This window comes from Spermophilus citellus (assembly GCF_964194105.1).
Source record: "Spermophilus citellus genome assembly, chromosome: 5".
NCBI classification, from domain to species: Eukaryota; Metazoa; Chordata; class Mammalia; order Rodentia; family Sciuridae; genus Spermophilus; species Spermophilus citellus.
The window spans coordinates 135,030,106-135,051,648 of record NC_138186.1 but is presented as its reverse complement, the minus strand read 5'-3'; the positions used below and the strand labels follow the sequence as shown (position 1 = coordinate 135,051,648).

At 37.4% G+C, this 21,543-nt stretch overlaps 1 protein-coding gene across 1 annotated transcript in view; it reads left to right on the top strand.

Moving 5' to 3' along the window:
• The window catches only part of THEMIS (thymocyte selection associated), a 206,700-nt gene that overhangs the window by 60,492 nt on the left and 124,665 nt on the right, over nt 1–21,543 (top strand). Inside the window, exon 3 of the mRNA XM_081294651.1 lies at nt 9,607–10,065. Coding sequence (XP_081150777.1) covers nt 9,607–10,065 — 459 coding nt within the window. The remainder of the gene's footprint in view (nt 1–9,606; nt 10,066–21,543) is intronic.

Sequence of the window (21,543 nt, the reverse complement as noted above, 5' to 3'; positions counted from 1 at the left end):
CATAAAATAGAATTAAATGTGAAAATGACTCAATTTCAAAAAGACTAGATATTTCTGAAATGTGAAACAAAAACATCAATAAAAATGTCTAGTAGAATGCTAACTGGGAAAGGGACAAAGGGTAAAAGAAATTCAAATGTTACATTAGCATCTAGAAATTAGTTTGGATCCATTCATGTAAATTAACACAAAAACTTTTCTTCTTCATTTAATTATCTAAGTTTTTAAAATTATGAATAATAAAGATATTATTAAATGGTGATTCTCAAACCAGACTGAAGGATACTGTTGGAATTTTTTTAAAAAAATAAATTTGATAATAGATTGAAATAAATTTGATAATAGAGTGATAAACTCTTCTGAAAATACATTAATTCACATACCATCTGTCAGTTATTTAACAAATATTTATTTTTTTTGTGTGTGGAGATAATGATTGAAGATAGGGATATACTGAAGTCTTGGTCCTGTCACCCTAGAGCCAATAGCCTGCTGTTAAAAGGGCCTTTGTAATGTTTAAGGCTTTAAGCCAGTGGTTTTACATATAGAATAAACTCTAATAATCGTTTTAGAATTGTTTGAAATAACAAAATAAAGAAATCAATTTAAATTTTCAAAAACACAGAAAAGATTGAACTATGATACATCTGTTACAACATAAAATTCAGTTATTAAAATTGTTCTTGAAAAATATTTTAAAACATGAGGTTTAATTGTAATCCAGTGTTAAATTAGACAATCCTAATGAGTGTATTTTGTAGCATTTCAATGTTGTTATAAACTTTTCTACCTACCTGTATATATTCCAGGGGCTGGGGATGTGGCTCAAGCGGTAGCGCGCTCGTCTGGCGTGCGTGCGGCCCGGTTCGAATCTCAGCACCACATACAAACAAAGATGTTGTGTCCGCCGAAAACTAACTAACTAACTAAATAAATAAATAGATATTAAAAAAAAAAAACCTCTCTCTCTCTCTCACTCTCACACTCTCTCTAAAAAATAAAAAGACCTGTGCCATTAATGACCAGTTTTCACATCTGTTAGTTTTTTAAAAAAAATAACCAAAATTTTAAGGAGCTATTTTGGTATAGTGAGAATATGAGTGATTTTATTTTGAACATATTAAATTTTTGTAGAGAATATATATGCATCAGTAAATATATGTACTCATGCTATACCCCTAGACACACAAATAAAAATTCAGACTGAGTAAACTCATGTGTCTTAGTGCTTCAGTTTACCAGTTTCCACATCTATGAAGCTGGGAAAACATTAATATTTTTCTCACAAAATTCTTCTCATAATTAAATTAAATGAGCTGCTTATTTTGAGTACTTACTACTATCTCAGCACATAGCAAGTGCTGATTGACTGTTAACTGATATTATTCAGAGGGTCTCTGTTTCTCAGTCCTTCCTATATTTAAAGTCACATCTGGCTTTTTTAAGTAGTTGGTCTAATATATGTAGTTTTTGATAATGGGGTAATTTTTATTTTTTTCCTGTCAATTTCTGTGTCCTGTTGTGAATACTTTACTGGGATGTCAAAGACATGTGAGCCTAGGGCTGCTGGAATGCAATATCTAAACCTCTCTTAACCAGACTCAAAACTGGGAAAACCCCAGTTTGTTTATCTTCAGTCTCTAAAATGAACAGAGTAGCAACTCCAGTCTGCCTGGTCTTTTCTAGAAGTTTCTGTCTGGCTCACTCTCTGAATAAGTTTGAGGTAGTGCCTTAGGAGTTATCTCCATCAGATATCCCAGTTCAGGAAGGAGGTTCATCTCCAAACTGCCCAGGTGCTCCTGTTGACAATTGCCCTTTCTTGTCTCCTTGAGAGGAAACAGCAAGCAACTTCAGAGATCAGAACCTCTAGGTGAGTTAGATCAGGAAGTTAGGAGTTAGCCATTTGAAAAGCCTAGTGCTGATTTTAGGTGGAATTTGCAAATTTGTTTTATTGGAGTTCATTTTGTTGACTAATATATAGAACTAAAAGGTTGTGCTTATAAAGAACATGAACATGCACTTTTTTTTCTATTCTGGTGAATTTCGTGGGTGGGGGAAGTTCAGTTTTCTTTATTGTGCAAATCAAAATCTATGTAAATCATAAGCTGTAAAATCCATTTAAAATTTATGGTTATATCAGAAAATTATACCTCTTCCTAATTAGAATTTAATGTAAACTGATTTTTAATTGTTTTACATAACCATGGTAACATATTTTTTTTTCAGAACATTGTGTGCAAAAATCAGCAAATATGTCAGAAAAAGCATAACATTACAAGGAAACACCATGGCATATGTTGGCAGTTATGAAAGAATTGCTGCTGTTTTCACCCTTCACACCAGAATACTTTTATCAATATTTACCTCCCATGTGTAGAGAGAGAAACATATGGGGCTTTACATAATCATAAGCATAAACAGGTGGCTACTTAGGTACATTTAATTTGCAGGCAACATCAATACTGCACAACACAATCAGCTCCACATGGCTCCCAAACTCTTTCCACTAACATTCCATTAGAAAATTAAGATCATTAAAATAGAGGGAGGGTATTTTCCTCCCCCCATTGGCTTCAACTACCTTTCAGAGTCATGAATAAAGCACATTTTTTAAAATACCTTGGCATTTTGCTGTTTTCTTTGTTCAAAGGGAACTTCAGTAACTGTGTATAATGTATACCTTGTGAATAACTACAAGCAGCACAATGTTTGCATTTAAAATGTGCTTATATCTTTTATTCTCCCTATCCAGTAATCTGCTCACTATGGGTATGAAATTATAGTGGTTAAATTCTAAGTCATTTATCAAAGCATGGGGTCAGACCCTCCCCTGAAAGCAACCTGGAAATTCTTCCTCAAAGGCAGTCCACCTAAAGAGGTCACCTGAGGCCCATTTCTAATACTAAGCCCTCTGGCAAAAATCTGTGGAAATTATTATTGCTGAGAAAATTTGCTCAATCTATGTCAAAGGCTGAGCTGTAAATTCTATATATTTGTTTTCTTCTAATTTCCAGAATGAAATAATAGTGTCCTGTTTGGCACTGAACTCCCAATGGTATTAATATTTCTAACATAAACATCCTGCAATAGCTTAGAATTCTAGAGTGTAAGAAAATGAGGAGAGAGAATAACCACTCTATTTTTTTTTTTACTTTTTTTTTGGGGGGGGATAGTGATGGTGCTTGCCATGTATTAAGTCTTTGTCTAAGCATGCTACACATATTAACTCATTTAATAATCATAATTACTTGAATAAGGCAGGTGATATACTTTTCCCTATTTTATAGGAAAGGAAATTGTAGCCCAAGACTTTAAGTTCTCAAATGTACCCAGCAAGGCAAAGGCTGAGAGCTAAAGCCCAGGTGGTCGGAAAGGACAATCCATGCTATGAACCACTCCACTCTACCTTTGCACAGTTGTGTCCTCCTTACTCCAAAGATTCCACTGCACAAAGTCACCTAGTGCCATCAGCAGTAAATCTGTAGTATTTTGAAAATCTTCCTAACAAGTTTAGTGGGAGATTTTGGGATACCTAAGGTCTATAGAGGGTCTTTCCAGCCCCAAGGCCCTCCGTTTGTCTTATTTTTGTAATACAAAAAGAACTGGGAAAAGTGCAGGAGCTATGTCTTCACCTGTCATGAGACAAACAGAAACATTTTCCCTCCTCAGCTAGGTTTATTACTCTTTGTCACTGCTTGGGAGAGAGTTTTAACATGAACAAGTAAGTACGGCATATTCATTAGTAAGTTGTGGGTTTAACAGAGCTTTAGGAATATGTATCAGGTTATGTTACCTGATTTCAAGAACTGACATTATTAATATAAATTATTTGTTATACATCTCAAACATGTTAGATATTGCAGTCACTCCTCTCAGAGAGTTGAAATTTTATTGAGAAACATAAATTGTTTTTATCCATTGGTGGAACCAAAGAGATAAAAATGAATTGAAAGTTTTCTATAGAGTGTTTTAAAAACTGTTGATAGCTATTATAGACAATTATACTTCAATTATTATGTAAAGACATTTGCACAGAGGAATTCTACAGCCTGGCTTAATCTCACCTCAAATTTAACACACGGAGTCACTTTTTTTTGGATGTATCTAACTTCTTCCTCTCAAATATTCAATTAATTCTGTGCAACATTTTCTTATACAAACTTAGACTTCCCTTTTACTATTTTTCTATAAAAATTGTTGGAATCACTCATTAATATTGCCCAATAATCCTATAATTGACTCAAAAATCTGAAAATTTTCTCAGTTGGGACATCATTATTGTATATTTGAATAATTTGCTCAAGGTTTTTAAGGTGTTTTTTTTTAAAGAGAGAGAGAGAGAAAGAGAGAGAATTTTAATATTTATTTTTTAGTTTTCGGCAGACACAACATCTTTATTTGTATGTGGTGCTGAGGATCAAACCCAGGCAGTGTGCATGCCAGGCGAGCGTGCTACCGCTTGAGCCACATCCCCAGTCCAAGGTTTTTTTGTTTTTTTGATAGGTTATTTTATGCATACCATTTAAATCTGAAATTGAATACAGATACTTAAGTGAGAATTTCTGATAGAAGCTCTGCATTTGGGATGGTGTTGAAGAAGATAGTTTTGTAGCATATACTGACCTAAAAATTTCTTGGGAATGCAACAGAATGATAGAAAAGCTATGTGGAATGAGAATTGTAATCATGAAGTACATAATAACAAAGATGTTTAGTAATTTGATTGTAGAACAAAGTATGTTCAAAGAGGCAGAGGAACGCTTCACACCAATACCTGAGAGACCTTTGCTTTCCTTTTGGAGGGGCAGGATTCATAGTCAGAATACATGGCAATATAATTTATCTCCAAACTTTTTTAAACATACCTCCGTCTGTTAGAAATTTTTGAATGTTCATATCACATATACATATATTGACCTATTTAAATTGTGTGTGCAAATATTTGTATATTTTACCTATCTTTACCTATATCTCAAGGGAAAGTTTCTTTATAATGATAGTGGATATGGTCCACCTTTTGATAGCTTTGAAGTGTTAAAAATGTTTTGGTCAATTTTCATATTTTTAAAACTAGAGTTTTTTATTGGTACTTCATAATATGGCTAAAGTAAAACTTAGATGGGAATAGAAATTTTAGTTTCATTGTTTTTGTTTTTGTTCAGTTGTGTTTTATATCCATTTAATAAGAGTTACTTTATTTAAAGCCTACAATAATATATTCTGGAGACCTGCATAAATATATCCAGGTGATCTGTACTGAAAGTACTTGAATTTGTGTGGGCAGCCCTGCAAACACTTCACCTGGCACAGTCAGTGCCAGGCCTCTTTCCAAGACCTCAACTAAGTATCTACACTGATGATTCTAGTGTCAAGTTGTATTAAATATAAATAAAGTTCACTTTCTTATACTATTGAATTTTAAAAGTTAAATGTTTTTTTCTGCATCCAAAGGGAGAATGAATGCTCACTTTGAAATCATTTTTATTAGCTTGTTAAAGGCTCTACATGTTATGATTTGCAATAATAATGAAAGGGTGAAATATATAACTCCATGATTAAGCCCTTGAGCTTTGGAGGCACAAAAATCTATTCTGTCTTAGATAATAGAGAATTCATGGCATCTCTTCAAAGCTTTGCATCTTTATCCATGATATGTCAATGTTTTGTTAATATGAGCTACTTCACATTGCTATTTTGAAAATGAAATTATATAATACATGTAAATTGCTTCTATATGCTAAGTTGCTAATATTTAACTAACCCTGATTTTGATGATGTGTGAGAAGAGGATGAGAATCAGTAGGAAATTCACTCCAAGACTACTTATATTAGTTCACTTGCCAGGGAGTTTGGGATTTGTCACCAAAGAGATACCATGGGGAGAATTACAAATGACTTTGAGCAAGTGAGTGTGATGAATACAGTCTTAGAAGCATGTGTGGTATCATACACAGGATGCCACCAAGCCCTGAGTATCTTCCCCCAAGCGGTCCTGTTGGCCTTGTGCTGAGGGAATTGGTCTGGGCAGTTCTTTTTTACCAGATGGAGCTGCAGGCCAGACTGGCTTACCTGCTTGGTCACAGAAATCCTTCTTTTTGTCCCATTTGGGTTTGCTGGAGGTGGGAATCATGATGGTGGGGCATCAGGGAAATCTGCAAGGGCAGTATGTCCCTTCTTGCTGTGTGTTTTTTGTGTCCCCAATGTCACTGTCAATACCTGGGGGAGAAACTGGGACTAGGTTGGAAGGAAGGTGACTTTGGAAACTTGAGGATGCCTGAGTTTCAGGCAGAATGGACCAGAGCTGGAATGCACCACACCCCTGAGGGCATTCTTGCCCACCCTAAGGCAGAAGAAATAGATTTGGTCAAAGTTGGGAAAGCAGGCCAGGGTTTGAACCAGGAAAACAAGATTGTGAAATCTTTACAGTGTACATTCTGATATATTGTTAGGAAATCTAATTTTTAAAGTTACTATTTGGGTGGAAATCAATAAAGGAGATAGAAAAAATACAAGACAAGAAGTCTGGTGGTCCTCTATTCTGCACAATGAATGATTCTTGCTCTTCTCTCACTGGGGTTTTTGTGAGAGGCTGATACATGCAAAGGAGGACCATCTGGTGAGACTCACAAACATGTTTTGTGAACCAGAATAAACATGTTTTTGTGAATGATATCCCTGTAAGTCATACGTGTACTAAGGAGGCAACTTGGCTTGGTGGCAAGATGCAACATTTGGATGTCAAAATCTGAATTGAGACTTTAGAGGCACAGTTACCACCTGTGAAAATTGTGACCATTTCCATATTTCCCAGAAATAGTATTAGCTTTACTGTGCTCAGAAGTTTATTGTGAAGATGAATGATGTGTATGAAAAAAAGTATTCAAACTTGTGACTTTCTAAAAAAATTTCAGTTATTGCTGTCACTATTAATAAAAATGATTGTGAATCATTAAGAATTAGTTAAAAGTACAAACTCCTCCCAAACCTAAGATTCAGGGAAAAGATTCTAAAGAGTAGACTCACATATTAACTAATTTTCAATAACTTAATTTATTGCATTTCTTTATAATTTTTATTTCTTAAGGGACATATTCTTTATGAACAATTTCTCCTGATTAAAAAAAAACAATAAAATCTATTTTAATAGCTCACAATCCAAAGTGGAAATACAAATCAATTTTCTTCCTGATTTTTAACTTACTTTAGAAATATCACATATTGGCTTATTTTATAAGAATTCTCATGACTTCTTAGCTCTTGAATTATGTTTTATTTCTCATTGGAAGAATAATAAAGCATATTTTCCCCGGTATTAAACTATTTATATTCTTTGTGGAAAAGATGGAGGAAGAATTGGTCAAATTTAAAGTTAACCAGTTCTGGAGATGCTTTAGTTTATATTTAATTCCTTTCACTGCAAAATTGAATTTTTAATATGACTCATATTAAAAAAAAAACTCTGCCCTAGTTTACATGGTATGAAATGGATGTTTATATAAGGGACTCTGGATTGGCCGCAATCATAGATGATGTGGTAATTTAATCAAATATTTTCCCTTTATCCTGAAACTTAGTATGCTAACCTGTGTGCTACATCAACTTCTAAGAGAAAACACATTGATTCACAGATGTATTTTTCTTGCAATAAAGACATCCAACAAGACAGCACTGAGGAGTGTGATTAACTTGAAATAATAGTGGCCCTTAGGGTTTCTGGCTGTTTCTACTTCATAATATTTTAGATCTGTTATTACCTTAGGTGAACTCTATTCCCCAAGAAAGATGACGGTGAATTAATTCTTTGGTGACTTATGTCATCAATATAGCTAGGATAAAAATAAAACTATGTGTCTCTACTTTTATGAGATTCTAGGTAGCTATTTTTTTAAAAAAACTTATTTCCCCAAAACTGCTGAATTTTCTATACCCTGATAATGATTGTGGACTCTTAGAAATAAATCTTCACACACTGACAAATGAGATTAAAATCACACACACATACACATACACACACTCACACACACACAAATTCATTTACTGTGGCAAATTCAAGTATACTATTTATTAGATTCTCCCTGATACAAGGCATAATAAAATTCTTTCAAAGTAACCATTTGTTTTCCTTTCTGCCTTCAAGTACACCTTGTAGTGGATGAACAGTTTTCAGTTTCTAAAGGTTTTCAGGATTGACTAGACATTCTAACTTAGTCATTCCTTATAGAATTATGTCACTTACATTTTCTTTAGGAAGTTTACATCTAAAAGTAATTGAAATTTCTTTTTATCATATGAGCATGATTTTAAAAACATCCTATTAGAAGTGCTTGTACAGTAATTCTAAATATACTATAACCTGGTTAACAAATAATTTGATATACAGGTGAATTTAATTGGAATACATTTGTGGAGTAAACTAATAAGCTATATCATTCTCATAAATTTTAAAATATGCTCTCTACTTAGAGCATGCTACTATATAATATCATTAACTTGTTTTTTTTGAGAAAGCAGTTAACTAAATTTTCTTATTTTCTCTGCAATTTAACAAATTTATTCAAAAAATAAATTTCTGAAAGCGATGCAAAGCAGATGTGCCCATAAATAAAAACTAAGCAATTCAAACAGGAGAACCAGTTAAACATGCAACTATAAGAAGCTCTATCTCTGCACTGAGGCAATGATTATAGGGATAATATTAGAGAAAAAATTCAAATAGTGAAATTAACAAACAGAAATTAGTGCAAAAGTGAAAACAGTGAACATGTTTAATGAAAAAGCTAAATAAGCAATAAATATATAACAATAGTCAAAACAATGATCTAGCCTGGCATTTTCCAAGGAAGGATATAAGGAGTACCAATATGCTCTGATATATTATGTTATGATTTATGAATGTTTGTTTCCTCCCAGAGTTTTACCATGAAAGAAATTCTACATGTCATATTCCCATTTTGTGAGTCATAGCGCATCTAATGTTTCGGAAATATCTTAGTCATTGGAATTATGCAGTGTTTTTCTTCATGTTAAAATACACATAACATAAAATTTTTAATCTTAAAGTATGCAAATTGGTGGCCTTTGATATATTTACAATATTGTACAACCAGCATCATGATCTGGTTCCAGAAATACAAATTTTCAATTTGGCTGTGAATCAGTTTCCCTCTGGAATAGCTTTTAATTTTTGTGTCTATAAAGAAGACATGGATGCGAAACCTAATCTAATTCAATCTTTGCTTTTCAAAAATTAAAAGTAAAAAATGTGATCTTGAGAAACTAATTGCCTTTGTCTTGATCATATTGGTAGCGGAGGCAGAGCCAGTACCACATAGAAAATTTCCATTTCCAGGAACAGGGCATTTTCTGTTTCAAGGTATTTATCCTTATTTCATTTATTTTTCCAGATCTGATAATCCAGTAATCTACAACAGTATGCCTACATTTTACCTAGAAAAAGTCAGGATTAAAAAATGTGTCTGTGATCTTTAGAAAAGAATGGTACTTCAGAAAGCTACATTATATTTGTTTTATGACTCTTCTTATTGTGATTTTCTTAAGAGAACTTTCATTGTAATGCCTTTCTAATTCACACAATTATGTTCTTAGGTCTCTTTAAGATTGTGGCTGATAAAACTCCATACCTTACTATGGAAGAAATTACAAGGACCATTCATATTGGACCCAGTAGACTAGGGCATCCTTGCTTCTATCATCGGAAGGATATAAAACTAGAAAGTTTCACCATAAAACAGGGTGAAAAAATTATGCTCAATTCAGTTGAAGAGATTGATGGAGAAATAATGGTGAACTGTGGAGTAATAAGGAATCATCAACATCATTCATTTACTTTGCCTTTGGCACAAGAAGGAGAATTCTACGAGTGTGAAGATGAACATATTTATACCCTAAAGGAAATTGTTGAATGGAAGATTCCCAAGAACAGAACAAGAACTGTGAGACTTACAGATTTTTCAAACAAGTGGGACTCAACAAATCCATTTCCTAAAGACTTTTATGGTACTCTGATTCTCAAGCCTGTTTATGAGATTCAAGGTGTGATGAAATGTAAGTATATGTTTTAGAAGGATGATCTATCAGCATGAGATGGTGGGTTTGGGAAGGAAGAGTTTTAAAGAGGCTGAAGAACAGGACTCTGTTCTTGTCTCTCAGACTTAGATTTCTCCTCTATACATATGCAAACCACATATCTATTTTTTTTTATTGTTGGTTGTTCAAAACATTACATAGTTCTTAATATACCATATTTCACAGATTGATTCAAGTGGGTTATGAACTCCCATTTTTACCCCGTATAAAGATTGCTGTGTCACATCAGTTACATTTCCATTGATTTACAAATTGCCTTTCTAGTGACTGATGTATTCTGCTGTCTATCCCATTCTCCACTGTCCCCTCACCCCTCCCCTCCCCTCCCCTCCTCTTCTCTCTCTCCATCCCCTCTACTATAAATCGTTTCTTCCACTTATATAATTTTCCTCCTACTCCTCCTTTCCTCTTATATGTAATTGTGTATAACCCTGAGGCTCACCTTCCAATTCCATGCAATTTCCCTTAACTCTCACTTTCCCTCCCGCCTATCATCCCTGTTTAATGTTATTCTTCTTCTCCAGCTCTTCGTCTCTACCCTGTCCTTGGTTACTCCCCTTATATCAAAGAAGACATTTGACATTTGTTTTTTAAGGATTGGCTAGCTTCGCTTAGCATAATCTGCTCTAATGCCATCCATTTCCCTCCAAATTCTATGATTTTGTCATTTCTTATTGCAGAGTAATACTCCATTGTGTATAAATGCCACATTTTTTTTAATCCATTCATCTATTGAAGGGCTTCTAGGTTGGTTCCACAATCTTGCTATCGTGAATTGTGCTGCTATGAACATTGATATAGCAGTGTCCCTGTAGCATGCTCTTGTTAGGTCTTTAGGGAATAGACCGAGTAGGGGAATAGCTGGGTCAAATGGTGGTTCCATTCCCAGCTTTCCAAGGAATCTCCATACTGCTTTCCAAATTGGCTGCACCATTTTGCAGTCCCACCAACAATGAACAAGTGTACCCATTTCCCCGCATCCTCGCCAGCACTTGTTGTTGTTGGACTTCTTAATGGCTGCCAATCTTACTGGAGTGAGATGGTATCTTAGGGTGGTTTTGATTTGCATTTCTCTGACTGCTAGCGATGTTGAGCATTTTTTCATGTACTTGTTGATTGATTGTATGTCCTCCTCTGAGAAGTGTCTGTTCAGGTCCTTGGCCCATTTGTTGATTGGGTTATTTGTTATCTTATTATCTAATTTTTTGAGTTCTTTGTATACTCTGGATATTAGGGCTCTATCTGAAGTGTGTGGGGTAAAGATTTGTTCCCAGGATGTAGGCTCCCTGTTTATCTCTCTTATTGTTTCTTTTGTTGAGAGAAAACTTTTTAGTTTGAGTAAGTCCCATTTGTTGATTCTGGTTGTTAACTCTTGCGCTACCACATATCTATTGAGAGAATCAAATTGAATAGTGTATACACAGGTATATTATAAATTGTATGGTGCTATTCAAGTATAAAATACAGTAACAGGTACAGACAGAGCAAAATACTAATTCATTTAATTTTTTTTAAAATTATAATTTGTTATATATGACAGCAGAATGTATTACAATTCATTTTACACATATAGGGCACAATTTTTCATATCTCTAGTTGTACACAAAGTAGAGTCACACCATTCATGTCTTCATACGTGGACTTAGGGTAATGATGTCCATCTCATTCCACCATCTTTCCTCTTCCCTACTCCCTTCCCCTCCCTCCACTTAGTGCCAGCTAAACATAGTTGGGAAAGAACTGCTTTTTAAAATAGAGCACATTTGTTTAGATATTGGCTTTCTTGTATGGAGGTAGGTGAGACAGAAAGTGGTAAGGATGCAAAGTTTCCAAATCCTATTTTGTGATAATCATTTTCTCCTCCAACCACCTGTCAGTGGTCACAAATCCCTCTTAGTATGGAGTTTCCCTGACTTACGGGACAATGATATAAAAAAAATTACCACATAAGTGTGCTTAAATATACAATCTTCATTGAATTATTTATATTTTAAAATAGGAATATCTGGAGGGAGCAGTGTTACTCTAAAGTATTATCACCTCGAGTTCTCAAGATTATGACACATACATTGGGCAACTATGGAACAAAGGGCTCTGAACTTGGAATCAAAAGGATCAATAACTTTCAAGTGGCAGCTTTGGATGAGTCATTTAAACTGTCCAGTTATAACCTTTTATCTACCACATGGAGTTGTTTTGAGAGAGAAATAAGGTACTATTAGAGAACTATATATAATACACTTGAGAACATAAAGCAGTGTGTGAAAACATTTGGTCAGAAGGTGTCTCCTTGGATATTTCAAAATCTATTTCTCTTTGCTGTCATTGTTATTTAGTCATACAATTAGGAAAAAATAAGTTGTAGATCGCAAGTTGTAGATCTTTTTACTAAATTGTTTTCTCAAATATCTAACTGGAAATTGTTCAAATCATATTAAACTAAAGGTATAGGAGCTCCACTCACATTTTTTTAATATTACCAAAAAAAATTGAGGTCACAGCAAATTTTTGACCTCACATTAGTGTTCTGTTAGGTGTCCCCAAACAGGCAACTTAAATGGGACATTGATTTTTTTCTCCATTTTCATAAAAATAGATAATGTTTTCTCACTTTAAAATTCTGTTAACTTTTTAGAAAAAAAAATTGGAATCCTCTACTTACCAAGTGGTTGTGAGTGAGGGCAAACCCAGAAGCTAAGCATGAAGACTTGAGTTTAGATTAGGAATCAGGTTTTTGGAGGATGAATAGGAAATAGAAGAGGAAGGCACAAGGTTGGAGGAAGCAAAATCAGCTTACAGGAAAGCAGGCAGGCAAGAGGAGGGAGCTCAAATTTAGGAAGTATTAGAAAGAAGAGTGGACAATTTGAGACAAATATGGAAACATGCAAGAGGGAGTGCAGTCAATCACAGATGTTCTTGAAATATGTTCTAAGGGGTTGAAATTTATTCTAATCAAGACAGGGTTTTAAACTGGAAGACACAGATATGAATTTAGTAATATTAGTTGGGTTTATGGTAGGTACTCAGGTTTAAATGATACAGATATCAATGGGAAAGACAGAGAAACATAGTTGGAACTAATGTTTATTTAGATGCACAGACTGCAGGATTTGGAGGTATAGTGAAAGGGAAAAGCAGTCAACTTTATTCCTAGTCTTCTGACTTAATGTACTGGTTGGATGGAGGGGCAACTTATTAAATATAACTAGTATAAGAATAGGAAACACTATCAGAATTGTTTAGGTGGACTTATTGTTGTTTCCTGCTAAACAAGATCCTAAAAGAAATTTTTGATTGCAATCACAAAATGTTTTAGTCCAATTTCCATTCTTTAATGATATAGACATTAAATTTTCATGTTCCTTATTCTAGATCTTCATTTCTTGGATATTATTTTAGATGGTAGTTCTTAGCTACCTCGGGACAAGTGCTGACTGTTAGCACAAAAAGACCAGGCCAGTTGCAAACTTCATGGGTCATTTCAGCCTTTTATTCAGGAACAAGATTATACCTCCAACGAACCCATTCCCTGGTGGTAAATGAGCCACTAACTAAAGGAGGAGTTTGGGCTTATATAGTTTATACTGAGAGGTGATTTGGTGAGCCTGTGAGTTTGGGCACTCAGGAATTTGGATTTTGGTTTGGGGGCCGGTGGCCAGGAGTTGGAGAGGGTTCATCTTGGAAGAGATAAAATCTATCAATGTATGGCTTTCTTTTTCATTCCCTTTTCTCAGGCTACACTATTTTGGGGTTTTTAATTTTCCATATCCACACTGACTTTCATGTGTATTGATTGCTGAATACACTGAAAACCGTAGGTGGTATGCTCATGAACACCCCATTCAATATTGTTTTTGTTGTCATAGGCATTTCACCCTTAGATATAAAATGTATAACAAATTGTGGTCTTGTTTCGTGTCTTAGTTTTATCCTTTCTTCAACTGAAGACTCAAATACTCTGTGAAGTCGAGGGACCTTGGGAAGTTGTTTTATACAGGCCTTGAGTATAAGGCAGAGTCTAAACCCCTCTTGGCTTCAGTCCTTCCTTTCTAAAGTGACAAGAAAAAGAACAGGTCAGAGTGGGATAGAAGTTTTATAGAAACCTTAGGGAAAGTGCAAGAAGAAAAGGACTGGGGGCTACAGAAACCTATAAAATATTGATTTCCTGAAAAGAGAACATGACAAATAAGTAGAGAGAAGAGGGAATACAAAATATTCTACTAGAGTTACTAGGGTTTAATATGTCACTAATGTGACAATTTAGGCTTTATGAAAAAGAAAAGGAGCAGAAATATTTAAATGAAATATTTGTTTCTGGAACCTTTGATCAAAGCCCCATATAGGTCTAAAACCTCATTAACCTTCACCATATATTTAGTGATTTAAAAAAAATTATCTCTGTTTGGAAAATAAATATAAATGTCAATCCAAGACCACTAACTACTGGTCACATGTATGTCATTGGATGATATGTGTGTTCTTTTCACAGAAATATAAAACTCATATTATTGAAGAAAAACCTGAAAATATCAGTACTGTACAAGGTGTTTTTTTCATTTAGGAGAAAGCCTTAAGTACATTCTTTGCCTAGATATATAAAATACTACTTCATTTATAAATGTAGAGCTGAAATCACACAAGGAAAAGACTCAGAAAGGTAGCATCTGAGTATTGTACTTAGGTGATAAAAGATTAGCAGAAAAAGTACTTTGTTTTTAGTATCAATAATTCCTTTTTCTCTCATTTAATTCTTAAAAATGATTTCAAAATTCATCAAAATAAAAAGTTTTATGCATAATACACAAATAAAAGTTCTTTTTAAAAAGCCAAAAAAATAGTAAAGAAAACTATAACAAAGTTATCAGCAAACATTCAGCCCTTAACCACTCCCAGATTTTCCCCATATTACCTCAGAGTAGCAAAATAAATACTTAATTTAATTTTTTTTTTTTTGGTATTTGCATTCCTAGTAGGAATGTTACTGTTTTTCAAGTCATTGACTTTAGATAGTTACAACTGACTTTTACATATGGCCATGAAAGGAGTATTCTCTTATAAGTCTTCTTTTCCTCATTCTCTCAGTATAAAGTAAGTAAGTTATTTTCATTGTTGTGACAATTCACTGCTGAACCAAGTGGTGTATCCGTTTTTCTGTAATGATTACCTTATTGTTTTCTCTCCTAAATCTCTAACATCTTTGTTGAAACAAAGCCACTCAATGTCATTTTCTACAGAGCCCAAACTATCAGTAAATTAATATTCTTTTTTTTTCCTGTGAAAGTGTTCCTTCTGAAATTACCCATTCTTACACTACAATTTGAATTGGTTGTTTTGTAGACCTACTGCTCAGACACTGTCCTTCTGTTTAAAATTAGCTGGTAGTTTCCTTTTGATCTGCTTCTGTGTTAATCAGTGATATTTGCAATGAAATAACTTTCTCTTTCCTGATTTTCTTCCAATTCTGATGGTCCCATCCCCACTTGTTTCTTGAGAAAGTGCATGGGATATTAATTAATTTGAGAAGTTACAAGCTTAAAAAATCTGTATCCTACATAAACATTTGATTTATAGTTTGATTATTTATAAAAAGACTAAAAGGAAAGCAATGAACCAGGAGATGGCGGGCAAGAAAAGAAAGATGGAGACCAAGCAGAGTTATGCACGAGAGTTTATTTGTCAGAGCTGACAACTAAAGGCACATCTCTCCATAGATGGACACAGAAATTACAGGCTTGGGTTCTGTGACTTTTATGGGGCAGGGTCAAGGGATAGAGCTGGGTGGGTCTTAATGCAGGTAGTTAAGGGTTGGGTTGGTATGAGGGAGTGGTGAGCCTTTCTCAGAAAGGCCCTTGGGTGGGGAAGCCAAATTTTTCTTAAGATGGTGGCGGTCACTTAAGATGGCCATCCAGGTGCTAAGCAAGGACCTTACATCCCCCCCTTTTTTGTTTGTTTTTGTGCCTCTTAAGGGACAGGGATGTAGATCAATCTTCTGTAGCTTCTTCCTGCTGAAAAAGGGTAGTGTCTGTACCCTTGTTAGGGGCATGGTGTGTCATTGAGGCAGTGGTGATGGTCAGGAGGTGCCGGGTGATGCTGATTCTGGATGGCCCAATTTCGGTGAGGGGTTGGAAGTCCTGTAACAGAAGCTGGTTCACGGTTTGGTTAGAGATCCTTTGAATGTGGTCTTGAATAAATCTAATGACACAGAAGGCAAGCATTAGCAAAAGGTCTATGACAAGGAAAGAGGTCAGGAAAGGAAGCGTCCACTGGAGAAGGGGGTTATTTAGCTGACATCTTTCAGTTCCAATGGCAGTGGGAAGCTTTGGGACCTGAAGGAGATCAGAGACAAAGGGGGATTTAGTAACTTGGTGGTAAAGAATCCACGCTCCTTCCAGATAACAGAGTGGGAGAGAAGTATGTAGAGAGCATAATTAGAGTCAGTGTAGACGATGAAGGAGGTTCCCTTTGCCAAAGTGAAGGCTCTGATGAGGGCAACAAGTTCAGCCTGCTGATTGGATGTATTTTAGGGGAGGGGAGCTGCTTCCACGACTGAGGTTAGAGACTATAGCATATCCTGCCCAACAAACTCTGTCCTGAAGGAAGGAGGAGCCATCTGTGAATGATGTATGTTGCCTGGAGCAAGGGGCCTTCCTGTATGTAGGAGGGATGTGGAAGAAACTCCTTCAGAGTTTCATTGCATGAATGGGTTGGAGAAGAGGTGGAAGAGTCCTGAGGAGCGGGGAGGAGATTAGCAGCATTTAAAAGTGAGCATGTGGGGAAAGTAAGACTGGGATCTTCCATCAGGGATACCTGTAGAGATAAAAGGTGACAGGGGATAAGGAATTTAAGCCCTTGTAGGTGAGGAGTTCCTTTAGATGATGGGGAGCCATGATTTTGAGTGGGGCCCCAAAGGTGAGTTTCTTTGACTCATTAATGAGAGGCTGAAGCCAATGTTTGTAGGCAAAAGACCCATTCCTCAAACAGTAGGGTCAAGACCCTGTGATAGGTAAGCCACAGGGGCAAAGGTTGTGTATCTGAGGACCCCTAGAGCAAATCCCTGTTTTTCAGCCTTGTAAAGGTGAAATGGGCTTGTGAGGTCAGGGAGATAGAGAGAAAGTTTTGAAGTCATTCTTCTGTGTTGTAGCCAAGGGAAAGTTAAATTGACACTTTTTCCCCCTTAGGCCTCCTACCAAGCCTACTGAGCCTGTCCTTTGTCAATGTTAGCTTCAGTGTGGCTTCAGCCAGGGAGATCGCTACGTAGGGTTTTTCAATGTAGGAGAGTTCTGGGCCCCTTGTTTGTCTAGAAGTAGGGTCTCTGGAGGAATCCAGAGCTTTAGTGGCAAGTAGAAACTGGGCAGGGGAGCAAGAGGAGCAGGATCCAAATGGAGTGGGGCTAAGTGGGTGAGGAGGCAGCCGAGAACTGAGTTAGATGGGATTGGGGTGTTCCCCATGGCCAGTTGGAATCTGGGACTGACAGAAGGGAGTCACTCACTACTTCCCTAGTCCCAGGATTGGTTGCCCACCAGGGTTTTTGTGAGCTTTGCTGAGGAGCTGAGAACTAAGTCCTGAGATTGAGCTTGCCAAGGGGAAGGGATTGGAAGTTCTCCATGACAAGTTGGAGTGAACTTGACAAGGAGAAGGGATGGGTGAGAATCTTGGTGCTGGGCCAAGATCTAAGTTCTAGAGGGGAGAGGGAGTAGACTTGTGAGGAGGAGTGGAGGGGAACGAGAGAAGTCACTTACCCAAATGAGGCCAGAGTGTGGATGAAGAAGAGTTCTAAGTGAATGAAAGAAGGTGTGTGGTAATTGTCCTGGGCCCTCATGCCAGGATCCCAAAGCTGCTCAATTCCCTGGAGGGGAGAGCAAAGCTGATGGGAGAACTCAAGTCACTTGCATCAATGAAAGAAAAGTGGCACAGGACAATTCACACTCACACACACACACACACACACACACACACACACACACACTCACACCTGGGATGAGAAGTGTGTTTATTTTTAGGAGGCTGACAAGGCTGCTCTGCAAAAATAGAGGGATAGCAGCAGCAAAGGGGGAGAGCAGTATGATTAGGCCAGAAAATGGAGGGGATTTTTGAGACTGATGTGAATGGGTTTGTGGTGTGAGGCAACAGAAGGACTTGAAACATCCCATACAGTAGGGTCCACCTTGGAAGTGGGTAATGGGAAGGCTCTGACAGATGGAATAGGGGGTGGTCCTAAGATAAGGGTGTGGATCAGGGGAGCTGCAGGCAAGTCTGGATGGAAGCATATAGGAGGGGAGAAGGAAAGCATAGCCCCCAACTTTGTAAGGATGTCCCTTCCCGCAAGGTATACAGGGCACTGTGGAATGACCAAAAAGGAGTGGGTAAAAATTAGAGAGCCACAAGTACAAACAGGACTAAGTGTCTGTAAGGGTTGATAGTAGGCCTCCAAAACTCTGTGAGGTCTGAATATGTAGCCCTGGTGTCTAGGAGGAAGGAGACAAGCCTTCCTAAAATACTCAACTACCCTGGTTTCCCATGGAGTGATGGTAGTGGTCTGGTAATGGGGACCTGGGCCTCATCAGTCCTCTGTAGCCAGTCCTAAGAGTTGGAAAGGGGAACCAGAAGGATTGGATGCTGATGGCTGCTATGGGCTTGGGGACAGTCAAAGGCCCAGTGTCCCTTCTGATAGCATTTAGGACAAGGGCCTGGAGGCTTGGGGCACATATGAGCCCAGTGACCCATCTGACCACATTTAAAACAGGGTCTGGGCAGTCCAGAGGGACCCTTCCATGGGCCAGTGGAACCAGGGACAGATGCTGAGGCTGGATGAATGGTTTGAGTGAGCATCTGATATTTCTGCTTCAGGGCCTTCTTGCCTCTCCCGTTATTCACATTAAAAGCTACTCCCAGAACCTCAGCTTGGGGAATTAGGGGCCCTTCTCAAGACATATTAGCTTGGCCTTAATATTGGGGAAACTCTGGGAGAAAAAGTAGTTCATTAGTAGTTGTCTCCCATCTGTAGTCTCAGGGAATGGGCTGCCTTTCTAAGTCCTGCCATTAGGCAAATAATGAATTGGTTTCTACTAGTTACTCTTCCAGACAAATTATAATCCCAACTGGGGTCTGGATCAGGGACTGCTTCAGTGCCAATCGGATGGACAGGGGAGATCTGAAGTACCTCATCAGCATAATTTCTAGCTTGCTCCCAAACTCAGTTGCACTCCTTTGGCAGGAAGGTATTAAACAAGATTATATGGATATAGTGGAAGGTCAAATCATATGTTTGAATCAGATATTGAAAATCTTTTTGATATATGCAGTGGGGCTTGAAGTATAGGACCCAAGCTGCTTTTCTATCTGTGAAAGATCTGACAAAGAGAAAGGCACATGAACCCAGATTACACCATGTACCCCAGCCACCTTGTATAGAGGACACAGAGATGGAGATTGGGCAGTGACAGCCCGTGACCCTGTGGTGGGAGGAGAGAAGGGTGGAGGGGCAGAGGGGACAGTTGCTGCGGAGGCTTCATTAGAAAGAGATTTGTGGTATGGCAGGGGCTCATCCGCTGGGTCAAAGGAGAAGGAGTCCTGGGTATTATATTCTGTCCCTTTGGAAGCAGGTGTTGGGGAGGTGAGAGCTAAGAGGACTTATGCAAAAGAGCAAGAGTTGCAGAGAGAGGGCTTAGAAAGTAGAGAGGAGAAAGCCTGATCATATGATATCTCTTTCCAATTTCCTGAACACTCACAATAGTTGAAAATATCCCTGATAATATTGGGATCTAGAATGTCATTAAGCAGCCATTTAGAATCCAAAGGATGTTGCGGCCAGATCTGACTGCACAAACGGCTAAGTTTTGAGGGGTTTAGGTCTAGGGGTGAGAGAGAGAGAGAGACCCTAGGCTAGAAAGTAGGAAGCTTAGAGGACTATGGGAGGGAATGGATGAGGAGCCACCCATGGTGTGGGGAGGTGAGTTTAGAGGTGGAGTGTCCCCAGTCAAGGGGATGGTTATGCTCAGGAGGTAGTCACCACCTCTGTGTAAGCATGGGGGTCAGGGCCTGTAGAGGCATTTGGGTGCCCAGCCGGGACTACATAGGGGCAGAAGCTGTAGAGATTAGCCCAAGGCTGGGAGGTCTTACCAGGGACAACTCCTAATCACTCTCAGTGTTTTTTTTTTTTTTTTTCCAAAACCCAGGACCCAAATAAAAGACTACCTATAGACCTGATCGACAGTAGGAATCAGCTGTAGCTGTGAAAGCTGTGGCTGGAGGTGCCCCTGAAAACACAGTAACCCTAGGAGTGACAGGTGATCAATGGTCACTTCCCGGGACCCATAGGTTGTTTAGTTGAACTGGAGACAGGGGTCTTACCTGGGATGTCTGGTGATGGGTGCAGAGAAGGTGTTAGACAGAATGGAGGGCCTGTTACCATGATGGAATTCAGATCGGGGCCTGGGGACACTCAGTGACCCTCGAAGAGGGGAGCAGGCACACCAGGGAACCCAATCCTAGGTTTTGGCACCAATGAAAGGAAAGTGAGGAACCAGGAGACGGGTGAGCAAGAAATGAAAGATAGAGACCAGGCAGAGATACACACAAGAGTTTATTTGTTAGAGCTGACAAATAAAGGCACATCTCTCCACAGATGAGAGAGGCAATACAGGCTTGGGTTCTGTGACTTTTATGGGCAGGGTCAAGGAATAGAACTGGGTGGGTCCTAATGCAGGTGGTTAAGGGTTAGATTGGTATGAAGGAGTGGTTATCCTTTCTCAGAAAGGCCCTTGGACAGGAAAGCAAAATTTTTCTTAAAATGGCAGCTGCCACTTAAGATGGCCATCCAGATGCTAAACAAGGACCTTACAACTACCAGTTGAAAATAATTTCCCCTCAAAATTTTGAAAGCTTTGCTGCCTTATATCCTAACTTCCAGCATTACCTTTGAGAGGTTATCCATTGCATCCTGAAGTTTCACAATAACTCTTTGTGGTGGTTTGGTTCTTTCATTAGGATGGTAGTTTTCAATCTGGAAAATATAGGTTCATCATTTCTGAAATGTTTTACCTGATGATGTCTTTTCCACTATATTTTGTCTTCTTTTTCTCTTCAACTTCTAATCTCACATGAAAGCCCAGTTTCTATGTCTCTTTCTCTTTTACCTTCAGTGAAAATTCCTTAATTACAGTTTCAGTTGCGTTAGTGAATTTTAATTTCAGCTAGCATGTTTTCAATTTCCAAGTGTTATTTCTTACATCATTTTGTAAATGCTACCCAATCTCACTTAAAGGATGCAATATCTTATCTCTGGGAAAATATTGGAACTATTTTACATTTTCTTTAAAGTTTTCTATTGCTATCTGTATTTTATCTCTCTCCATCAATCATCCATATTTTTTTTTTAAGTTTGGTCTATGATTATTAAAGGTTTTCATCAAATGCTTGGTGAGTATTTGTCATTAG